This window comes from Drosophila bipectinata, chromosome 3L (genome assembly GCF_030179905.1).
Source record: "Drosophila bipectinata strain 14024-0381.07 chromosome 3L, DbipHiC1v2, whole genome shotgun sequence".
NCBI lineage: Eukaryota > Metazoa > Arthropoda > Insecta > Diptera > Drosophilidae > Drosophila > Drosophila bipectinata.
In genome coordinates, this window is record NC_091738.1 from 12932711 (window position 1) to 12944190 (window position 11480).

The 11480-nt window shown below is 40.8% G+C and overlaps 1 protein-coding gene across 2 annotated transcripts; it reads right to left on the minus strand.

Annotated features, from left to right (window-relative positions):
* Window positions 1–32: 32 nt before the first annotated feature.
* On the minus strand, window positions 33–5943 carry LOC108122822 (R3H and coiled-coil domain-containing protein 1). Of its 2 annotated transcripts, none has more exons than XM_017237672.3 (10): window positions 5766–5943; window positions 3812–3982; window positions 3471–3685; window positions 2457–2643; window positions 1767–2286; window positions 1538–1708; window positions 1201–1479; window positions 946–1135; window positions 647–886; window positions 33–590 (listed from the first exon to the last, which is right to left on the minus strand). In XM_017237672.3, the coding sequence occupies exons 3-10, from the start codon at window positions 3502–3504 to the stop codon at window positions 541–543; spliced, it is 1671 nt and encodes a 556-aa protein (XP_017093161.2). In that variant the 5' UTR covers window positions 3505–3685; window positions 3812–3982; window positions 5766–5943; the 3' UTR covers window positions 33–540. The 2 variants fall into 2 exon arrangements, with proteins under 2 accessions (XP_017093161.2, XP_070135576.1); XM_070279475.1 differs by lacking the exon at window positions 5766–5943 and adding an exon at window positions 5147–5194.
* Window positions 5944–11480: the final 5537 nt, after the last annotated feature.

Here is an 11480-nt window from a genome sequence, read left to right on the forward strand (position 1 = left end):
CATGTTATTTTCTTTATAAAAACACACAGATATTATTAATTTCGTACTTAAGAGCTATAAACTTTATTAAAATATATATGTATGTATAAATTGCTTGCGCTTAAAAATTAAGATTTACGCCTGGAGTTAAAACAACACGTACATATCATATATATGCAATTTTATCTTCTACGACGACCAATAAATATATATATGTATATATATAGATATATTCTCTCTTACGGCCTAGGCGATAAATTATGCATTGCACCAAATATGCTGTTAATGCATCATCATCTAAGACTACAACAAATTGAGCAAAAATCTGTGTTAATTGCACAAAAAGCGAACATTTAAAAGTAGATTGCATGGCCATGCAAATGACGCTTATTTTAATAGCTTTGATAGAGAGTTTTTGTGGGTGTTGGGCCCGGTATTTGTTTTTCTTTTTCTTTTTGTTTTTTTTTTAGTATTTGTAGCTATTATCGGTTTTGTTGAGGGTCGTTGGTGGCATGCGTGGGGCATGCGAGAAAAATGCACATTGCCAGCAGAGGCCGCGACCTAGCTTTCCCAGGCCTCGTCCCGCTGTTTGGCAGCTAACAGCTTGCGTTCTGAAAGTAAAAATATAAGTAAGTACCGACCATGGTGATAGTTTCAATCCACTCACCTTTGGCTTCGCGTAGTACCCGCCTCTCCTTCTCACGCTCCTGCGGCGCTGTGGGCAGTTTGACGCCCAATGCACCGGACACCAGGCGACGGGCCAAGGCCGTGCATGTTTCCGGTCGCTGGCGATACGGTTGCAGTGAGGTGGCACCGGCCTTCTTTGCCTTCAGTCGCGACTCCAGTGTGGCCTCGGCCAGTGGCTTCAATTTCACAAACGGATGTCCCATCGTCAGAACTTCGGCAGCTGTTTTTAAAGCTTTATTAGTTAACGATATTTTAAGATTAGATTGTAGAAGAACTAACCGATACGTGAACTGCTAAACACAGCCAGGCAATGGGTGTCGTCCACCCATTTAATCTCAAAGCCGCTACCCTTGTACTGAGAGAACAGCATGAGTAGATCGGGGGTTTTGAACTCCACGGGGAAATTGGAAACTTCTAATACGTGGGGGAACTCCTCCTCATTGAGCAGGGATTGCTTGATATGGAAAACCTAATAATTTACAGAACAAAATAGGTTAGAACTATAAAGATTTTTGTAAGGTTTTGAAAACCCACGGTGTAGTCCATTTTGGGCAATTCGATTTTACATTTTCCCACCGATTCACTCAGTTCTTGAAGAATCTTGGGATCCAGGCAGTCGCCGCTCTCGTCAAACTTGGTCTCCCAATCATCCTCATCCTCCTCCTCTTCATCGTCCTCGGTGGTGCTGTCTGCAGGCGGTGGTCTTACTGAGTCTGTGGGCTTGGCTACCGACGTTTCAATTTTTTCCGGAATCTCCAAGACATCTGAGACGAAGGTTTGTTTCATAATGCGACGATTACTGCGATTGATTTCCTAAAGAAAGAATAGATATTTTTAATCCATCCAGAGGTCGGGCTTTGGATTAACCCACCTTTGAGGCCCTTTGCAGCTCGCGCACATCGTTATCACATTTGGCCGCCTCCTCGCCATTGGTATTAGTCCTGGCCGAGGCCACATCCTCGATGCGCAAAGGCGGCACAGGCTGCTGTTTTCCATTCCTAGCTGATTTTCCAGATTTGGTTCGCTGGGCGCCGCTCATGGTCTGTTATAATGGAATGGAGATTAGTCTCTTCCACTGGAATAGTCTTCTTTAAACCCACCTCGCTATCACAGTTGCCGATACTTTCCGCTGGCTTGGCCGGCTGTTGGTTCGGCGATTCGTTTTCAGTTCCTGCTATCACGAGTACAGTAGATGCCGCTTCCTGGTGTCTTCCTGCTAATGCTGCCTGCTCGGATTTTCGGCCGCGTTCTCTGCGCTCGCGATGCGACCTGGATTTCTTGGGATTAGGCTGCGTACCGTTCGTATCGTCCGCTTTGGGCGAGTGTGTATCTGCAACTGGCGTTGTATTTGCAACTGCCGGCGTCGGAGCGACAACAATGTCCGCTGCTGCTGGCGTACTACTACCTGTTGCTATCGTTATTGTTGTTGTGCTGGTGTTGGTATTGGTATTGGTGCTGGTGCTAGTGCTGGTGCTGGTACTGGTCGGTGGTGTGGTTTGACTCCGTCGTGCCCTTGGCACATAAACGGCGCGATCGGGACGGCGTTTGCGACGGGTCGCTGCTGCTGCTGCTGCTTCGGCGGAGACCACTGACGACGACGACTCGTCCACTTGTTGCTCTCTGCGAAAGAGTGGAGCAAAACAGAAGTAACAAAAAAAGGTAATCGATTAGCTCACAAGAGAATTTCGTAAACTTTAAGATGCACTTTTTGAATTTTCATAATAATTTTGGAAAACTTACTTAAACTGGCTATATCATATAGCATAAATAACCGATCTGGGCTTGTTTACCTGCTATCTGTGGAGGTAGGACCGGAAGATGCAGTAATTGTTGCTGTTCCTGCAGCTGTTGTTGTTGCTTCTGTGGTGTCTGGTTTCGTTGCAGTGGCGGAGTGTTCGAGTGTGGCAGCCTCTTCGCTGCTGCTGTTGTTCCTCAATGCTGGCGGTCGGTACAGATCCACCGAGTTCGATTTGCTTACTAAAATACGAGACGAGAGAGAGAGAGGCCAGCAGACGATTAGCAACAATAGTTGGCACAACACACAACTAACAACAAAAATAGGTAAAATAGATGAAAAACCGACTAGGGTGAAGCAACGGATTTGGCATAAAATAAATTAAAACCAAAATTCACTTATGTCGACCCAATTTTACGCAGTCTTCTTTGTGCCCAGTTTCGTGAATGTCAACACGAACTTGGCAGGTGGGAGAGGCAGTGGAAGAAGGGGCAGCAGCCAGTGGGAGGCAGGTGGGGTGGTGGGGCAGTTGCCTCAAGTGAGCGTGCGCAGCTGGAGCGGCTCGTTCGGGCGCGTGTGATGCAACAGCTTCCAAAAAATCCGCTCAGAAAACACGGCGACCTTGAATGAGCTGCGTGACCCGCAGAGCCCCCAGTGCCTCTGCCAGCGTATGCGTCGACAGAGCTGCTGGCATTTGGTTATTTTTATTTAAATAATAAATTGAAATACTCTAAACTGGAGGAAAGTCTTAAGGAATTTTAGATAAAATTTAATTTTTATATTTATATGTTTAATCAAAAAAATAGTTAGACCTTCTTAGGCCTTTAATTAGGATATTTAATTAAAGTCTACCCTACAAAGTGTAGGGTATTTCCAGCTGCGTTAGGATCCACCCTCACCCACCCATTAATATTTCGATATTGCATTTGTTTTAATTTTTTTTTGGCTTCGCCTTTGTTTTGTATTTTTTTCTGCGTATTTGCAAACATTTGGACGCTTGCTAAATATTTTCGCATTCGCCGAAAATTAATTCAAAAATATAAATACATTTCTTTGTTTATTTACTCACATGGTGCTTCGTTGATATGCTTCTTAACGCCCATTTTACAGAGCTCCGTTGCCGTTATGTTTCTTCTGCTGGCGCTGCTGCTTCTGCTGTGGTTGTTGTTGTTGTTGTTGCTGCTACCGTTAGTGGGGGGATGACTGCTCCGCCAGCTCTTCACTGACTCCCTGTCCCTCTGCTGCTTGTCTCTTTCCTTTTCCTTTAACTGTTGTTGCTTGCGGCTGTAAGAGAGGGTTTACACAGGTACTTTTATTTAAGAAGAGAGATTTTTGGCGATTACAGTTACTATTACTCTTTAAATTTATTACAATAAGCTTAATTTTAATCTGCAATATGTATATACTCACGCTTCAAAGCCGTGCGGATCGAGGAGCTGATTGCGAAAGCACAATACCGTGCGTCGGTGCGGCCCTTGCCCCACTGAGAACGTGAACAGATCGTACTGCTGGCGGTAGCTCTCACATGTTTGATGGATGAGATAACGGCGGTAATTGCCCACAGGTGGAAAGAGAAGAACCCTGTCGGGAGAGCAAAAGATAACAGAGAGAGCAAGATGAGAAAGGGGGTCAGAATGAGAGCACAGAATCGATCGCTTGAAGAGAGTGTTGTATCGTTTATGCGGGAAAGCCATTACATCAGCCTTAATTGGCCAAATTGAAAACATTCTCCCCTGCCCCTGCTCATTATCGTGAATGGTCACAAAACAAACTACAGCTGGGACTTGAAGAAAACATTTGCCACAAAAGATAACAACTTTTAGTGCATTTCCTTATCAGTTTCTGTTTCTAAAAACACGATTTTGGCCGCCCCATAAACACGGTTAGAAAGAGAGCTAACAGGTTGTTGATAAAAAAAAAAAACAACAACCTCAAGAAGCTCCCGAAAAATCTTGCAAACTGAAGCGCGACTTGTAAACTGTTATGTAATAAACTAGCCACCGCGTGGTGTAATATTCAAAGTCATTTAACTATGCGAGGCGGGTTGTTTATCGCGCGGCGATTAATTGTTTATTAAACGTGCACTGCATGCCACTGAGAGTGGCGGGCGAGCGAGCAATGGGAAAAAGAAAAACCGTGTTAGTTGGCGCAACTGCAATGCGGAAAATCTACACTATTGTTGTTATTGCTTTTCCCCCATGTTGCTGTGCCAGCAGCAGCAGCTGGGAAAACTCGAATTTGTGGCATTTGCGAAAAAACTGGTAATATCTGCACGAAAGGCACACAAAACTCGTACTACTTCTCGTTTCTGGCTTTTGTCTTTGTTGTTGTTGTTGTTGAAGCGTTTGTTGCACATTTCCGCGTTATCATACACTCGAAAAATATTCTTTCTTATTGGAACTTTTTTTCTCACACATTACATTATTATTGTTATAAATATTTTAGAGTTAAATATATTTTATCGTTTAATAAATTTAAATAAAATATATATTTATTTTCAGTGCAATGGATATTGTTGCTTGTTTTGAGGCTAACGGGACCCGGTTACAAGTAGTTGTTTTTGTTGTTGTTTTTTTTTGCAGAGAGCCACTGGTGTCCAAAACGGGAGAACGGAACATTGGGGCTGGATTTGGGAGGCCATGAAAGGTTGCCTCGTCTGACACACACACACACACTTAAGAACAGACACTCACAAACACAGCGCCACACACCTACGCACTTATTGCTCGTGGCAAAAGTTCTTACCCAGAACTGAGGCGCTTCTTTACAAACAGCTCGATATCACAACCGACATTATGGTGTTATTGCTTTTCCCCCATGTTGCTGTGCCAGCAGCAGCAGCTGGGAAAACTCGAATTTGTGGCATTTGCGAAAAAACTGGTAATATCTGCACGAAAGGCACACAAAACTCGTACTACTTCTCGTTTCTGGCTTTTGTCTTTGTTGTTGTTGTTGTTGAAGCGTTTGTTGCACATTTCCGCGTTATCATACACTCGAAAAATATTCTTTCTTATTGGAACTTTTTTTCTCACACATTACATTATTATTGTTATAAATATTTTAGAGTTAAATATATTTTATCGTTTAATAAATTTAAATAAAATATATATTTATTTTCAGTGCAATGGATATTGTTGCTTGTTTTGAGGCTAACGGGACCCGGTTACAAGTAGTTGTTTTTGTTGTTGTTTTTTTTTGCAGAGAGCCACTGGTGTCCAAAACGGGAGAACGGAACATTGGGGCTGGATTTGGGAGGCCATGAAAGGTTGCCTCGTCTGACACACACACACACACTTAAGAACAGACACTCACAAACACAGCGCCACACACCTACGCACTTATTGCTCGTGGCAAAAGTTCTTACCCAGAACTGAGGCGCTTCTTTACAAACAGCTCGATATCACAACCGACATTATGGACAAACTCTTGATCTATCAGACTTATACTATTTGCGAATGACGTTCGCAACCCGTTTTCCAGTTTGATCGTTAAAAAATGCGACACTTTGGTCGCATATAAGATTATTGCAGCTGTATTATATTTGCTTTAGAACTAGAGGTGGCAAGAACATCGATAGCATCGAATATTTTCGAATATCGATATTTTTCTGGGAACATATGTTTATGCCGATATTTTCCAACACTGAATAAAGAGCTGCCAACTTGATGACATGAGGCACCCTGTGGCGGACGTTACTTTTTTGAAAAATTAAATTTTAGAATATGAATTTTCTTAATATATATGTTTATTTATTAATTAATTAAATGGTATATTAAAGAAATAATATATATTTTACTTTTTCTGGAGGCTTGTTTTTATTTGCAGGAGTATGTAAATGGATGGCGCCTATTTAAAATAGAAAAAACTAAAAATATATTAGTTTTATTTTGTTTAAAATGTAATGCATACTTACGTTTAGTGTTGGGTTTTTTATTAGAAAATTAATCAAGTCTGTTCCATCCTCTTGATGTTAGCCTCTTTTTACTTGAATTTTTATTACATTTTCCTCTTGAAGCCAAGAGCATCATGTTCGCATAAAATATCGTTGAATTTTTCGCTGCTGCTAATATTTGAGCAAGTACTTGAAATTAAATTTTGCATAAACACGAACGTCCATCGGAAAGGAGGGAGAAGGACCTGTCGCTCGCACCGCTTCCGTTTCCCTCAGCTGTCAACGGGCTATCGCGCACCCTTGACACTTCCCACGCCCCCGTCACCACTCGCAATTTTTCCCAGCCCCCAAAAGCCATTTTCTAATGGCTCTGTTCGGAAAATTCGCTGTTTGCACCGGGCAAATGTTTATTTATGAATTTCTTTTGCCTTCTGGTCCTGTTTTTGTGGGGATCGAGGTGTCACTTTGGCAACGACGACTTTTACTTTAACCAGGACAAATATATTTTGCGTCTTCGTATCGTGGTTCGTTGTTTTTTCTTATTTTTATTTAATTTGTTTTGGTTTTTGCATTTTACTGCTCAATTAATTGGGCAGGCAAGCGTAGCAAATAAAGTTGCGTCCATGGAAATGATAAATCGAGGGAATCGCACACAAATATACCGTCATTCACCGATTTCAGATGCCGTGGGTTATGAGTCATAAAAGTTGCCTCTACAAATCCCATAGATGCACTGCAAAAAAAAAAGGTTGAACTTCAGACTTTTTCGGTAAACAAGGATAATCAGAGTTATGATTGGCTTAGTAAGACCCTAAAATTTTTTCGTGTGTGGCAGAACTCCATTCATTACAGGTCCAGGGACAAAAACTATACCCATTGCCACGCCCCGTCCGACAATTTGTAACGCCTTTTGCTGTCATCAGAATGGTATCCATAAAACCGGCTCTCACCCACCAATTTTCGGCAAATTGTCCCCGTTTATTTCGCCCGATAATGCCTCAATAAAATGTGCCTCCTCCGGGCATCTTTCTCGCCAGATACATACTACCCATATAGGTGTTCTTGGGTGCGAGTAGGTGTCTGTTATCGCCAATATATGTCTCGTGTATGGGCTACCTATTCCAATATTCCATGTTTTGGGCCAAACTATTTTGCAATTACAAAAGTTGTAAAATTTTACGATCTTAAAGCCTTGAGAGAGGACTTTGATAAACGAAAAGTTTAAGGCTGGTTAGTTTGGGGAAATAGTTTTTCATTCGTTTATGATTACGACATCATCTGGGCTTAATTACTTTTCAGTCTGGCAGTGGCCTTAGACAAGGGATTAGGGGTATTACTGTCTAGAGACGATGGAAATTATGTTTTTCCTTTAAACTGTATACTCTTTAAACTTTTATTTCTCTGATTTCCTCATTAATTGAGTTTCTGCGGAAGGATGCGGAAGGTGCCACAAGAAACCGCAAATTTGTGGTATCTAAGCATTGGAAAACACCCAATAAAGGTATAAATCAGGCTTTTCCCTGGGTTTTTGTTTATTTTTCAGCTTCTTTTTATCTTGAGGGCCCCTTTGGTTTTTCCCGCCAAGTAGAAAGGAATGCTGCAGCCTCCGGCAAGTTTGTTCCTCGCTGCAATTTTCTTTCGGCTTTGTAATAAATAAAGTTTTAATTACCCATCGACAGATTATAATTTCAGATAATTTACGCATTTCAACAATTTCAATTAATGGTCAAGGATGTCGGCCAATTAACGTTCCCCTCTCAGATCAGAGGTGTACTTCATATATCTGATTAAAATGCCAGTCAGCGGGATGTGTCTAGACTCCTGGCTTGGTTCATAATTTTCGGGGGAAAGTTGAGTAATTTAAGCCATGGGCTACGTGACTGAGATTCCAGCTAATCGAAGGCAAACACAATCCGAAGATATTTCGCATTCTTTAGATAATCAATTTATGGCATCTCACGCCCCTCTCACGCAGTGTGAAAATCGAAAATCCTCGTTTCGGTTTTCAATTTCCATATGGCTTTGCAGAGTGGAAAATTTCTTATTCATAGCTGAATTAAATTCCCCTTTTTTTGGAAAGGAACTCCTTTCCTTGTTTTCCTTGCGCCCCTCCCTTCTAATTTCCTTTTATCGAATTTACGATTTGTTGGTCGTGTCAACGCTGCGTATACGCAATGTGGCATGATGGTCTTGGGTGGTATGCTGGGTGGCATGTTGGGTGGTTTTGGGGCCAAAATCAAATGGCTTGGAATTTGTTTTTCCCTTTTTCAGTGGCGTCGTCTTCTTGGGTCTTCAGCCATCCATTGCCGTTTCTGCATCAATCTTTGATTTGCAAATTATTTTTGCATTCCACTCAAACGATTTGCGTTTTTATAGTTCCTCGGGTTGCCTCGGTCGCCAATTTTTGGGTCCCGGCTCTGATAAATTGTGTCACATAAAGAGCAACAAGGCCTAGGGTTCGATTTTAAAGAGCATGGAAACGAAATGTGTGTTTCTGGGCGACAATAAAATGGAAGTTATGTCCAAGATGGGGTATTTCAATAGGGAGGTTTTAAATCTTAAACAGATTCGTAGGTTTCCTGGTTTAAACTTAAAACTGAACTTTAAGCTAAGAGAATTATTAATGGTGATAAACATGATACATGAGTACCTCCTTGCTGCTCCATTAACATGAACTTTGTGCATAATTGCTGTAATCAATAAAGTAAACACAAAAAGACGCCTTTGAACTATAACTCTTGCTGAGATAAGAGCTCGTCTGCCGCTTATAATTTATGGGCATTCAAATGGGAGAAATCTTTGGACGCCGCAGGATCCATCCGCCTGCATTGCCAAATGTCATGTGGCGCCACATAACCTTTTTTGGCCCCGCCAGCCTCGATTTCCGCCCACGCATCCAAGTCCTTTTGACATTTACAAAGTGCAGCTGGGTAAACTCCAAAAACATGAGACAAAAAACAAAAGAAAAAAAAAACAAATTGCAGGCAAACTGCAGACGATGACGTTGGCCACAGTTGTGTGGATGCACTAAACAAAATATATTTAAGCTTTTTGTTTCCTAAACAATATTATTTAAAAAAAAATATAAAGCTCTTTTAACTATGCATAGTCTTTTTTTAAGAAATCTTAAAGTTTCTAAGGATTTATCTCTTTCTTGAAATGATTTTTTTTTTCTCTGCATAAAGACAATAATCAGGCTTTTTGTAAAGTTGCGAAACAATTTGTTGTTGCTTCGAGCTCGGAATAAAACCAACTTGAATGGTAAGCCAACGACTAAAATAACAAAACTAAAGGCCTGGAAAGGGTCACGTTCTTTGCGTGAAAATTCCTATTTACGTGCTTACGTTTATTTTGTGCTATTAACACTTTATTCACCTAAAGTAGTTGGAAAGTTAGGGGCCAAGACACCAAGGTATCTATTACAAATAGTACAAGAAGGTTTGGAAAATCTGTTCGAATTTTAAAAGTGGTATTGGCTTATACATAAATGATGTTATTTGAAGTCGTTTCCTCTTTAAGTAAGACATATAGTTTGCATTTTCCTCAATTTTAATATGTTTAGAAAATATTACTTCAGATAGTGATGAGTATTAGAGCCAAACTTTCGATAAATTTTAATGATGGCGTCGAAATTTCGATACATTTTAGTGATAAGGTCGAAATTTCGATTAATTTTTATGATGGCGTCTCTGAGTAAAGTTTTTGAAAGATTAACTGATAATAAATAACGTTATGATAAACATATCTTCAGTTAAGAAACCTTATTACTAGCTTAGAGGTTTAATTTAAAGAAATTGGTTTAACTTCAAGCTAATATTCTAGTTTTTCCATTGGCATCGGAAAGACTTTCCCTTACGTCACGTTCTCAATACAAAATCGCCAAGCTTTAACTTCAACTACCCTATCGTACTGCGATGTAAGTGTTTATAATTCTACGGAAATGTCTGGCGAGGATGTCTCAAAAAAATAAAGAGGAAATACACCCACAAAAGTTGCCTTTACAACTGCTTTCAAGTTAGATATATACTATATAAGCTCGTACTGTGTGGCTAGTCGTAAGAGTGGCGATTGTTGCGCTTTTCTTGTCGGATGGAAAAACATGGCAAATGCCTTATGTTCCTGCCTCTCGTGCATTTCCTCCTCACCAGACCGAAGGAAAATTGACTTTAAGTTTCCCTTTTGGTTTTGAGAGAGAATTTCTGCCGAGAATAGCCGCCACTTAAAAGCCACCAACTTGGCCGATACGAGAGCCTCTTGGGTATGCAAATGGGGAAATGGAATCCATTTTGGTGGCCAACTAAATTTTTTAACTTCCGTGACATAAATCCCAAGAACCACAATAGAAGGTGAAAGTAATAGTTTTTCAGGATATATATTTTTATTATTTTAAGTTTGAATTTATTTTTTAAATAACGATTCACCTTAATGAATTATAAAATATAAATATTATAAATATTATCATTAACTAAGCCCTAATATCTTGACCGCAATTGCACTTCTTAGACAACCCCAAACATGACTCCTCTGTCATCTGTCACCCGTCATCCTGGCAATTTGCTGACAGGCGTCAGCCACCGGCCAAGTTAACAGCCAACCCTGGCCGGAATCAGCTAAGCTGATTTACTTAAGGAGCCCGGCTTTCCACTCGATGAAAGTTGGCTACCGAAACTGAAACAGTAAGAATAGCAAGGGCGGTGTCAATGACTTGGTCCTGGCTCAGAATCATGGCGCGTCCTGGCTAATGAAAGTGGACAGGGTATGCCTTAGTACCGAAGTACTTAAGTCAGCTTGCGTTTGGCCAAACAAAGTTCAACTGGCCAGGCTGGGACAGGCGCGTGTTTCCGCTTAAAAGTTTTCCGTTTGCTGTCTGTTTTTCCAGTTGCTGTCGTCAGCAATCGAGAGGCGCCCAAAATCCTCGACAGATTGTTCTTACTGGCGTTTGTGGTGTTGGCTAATTGCGATTTAATGACGATGACAATTTGATAAGAGGATTTGCAGCATTGTTCATCCGCCCTGTTGTCTGTTGCGATTCGACCAAATAGATCTACCAATTGAATCAGCCATTTCGAAGTTGCACAAAGAAAAAAAATAAGGACAAGAATGGAAGCATTATATAAACTTTAGTGATAATTAAATATTATAAGACAAACGAAAACTTAATGAATTTTGAATTTGTGATAATTTGTT

Excerpts from the sequence above, each read along its gene's own strand:
- LOC108122822 (XM_017237672.3), bottom strand. The coding sequence starts at position 3,504 with ATGGGCGTTAAGAAGCATATCAACGAAGCACCAT. Across the intron at positions 2,644-3,470 it reads GCATATCAACGAAGCACCAT|TAAGCAAATCGAACTCGGTG; the intron begins GTGAGTAAATAA and ends CTCGTATTTTAG. Across the intron at positions 1,136-1,200 it reads TGCCCAAAATGGACTACACC|GTTTTCCATATCAAGCAATC; the intron begins GTGGGTTTTCAA and ends GTAAATTATTAG.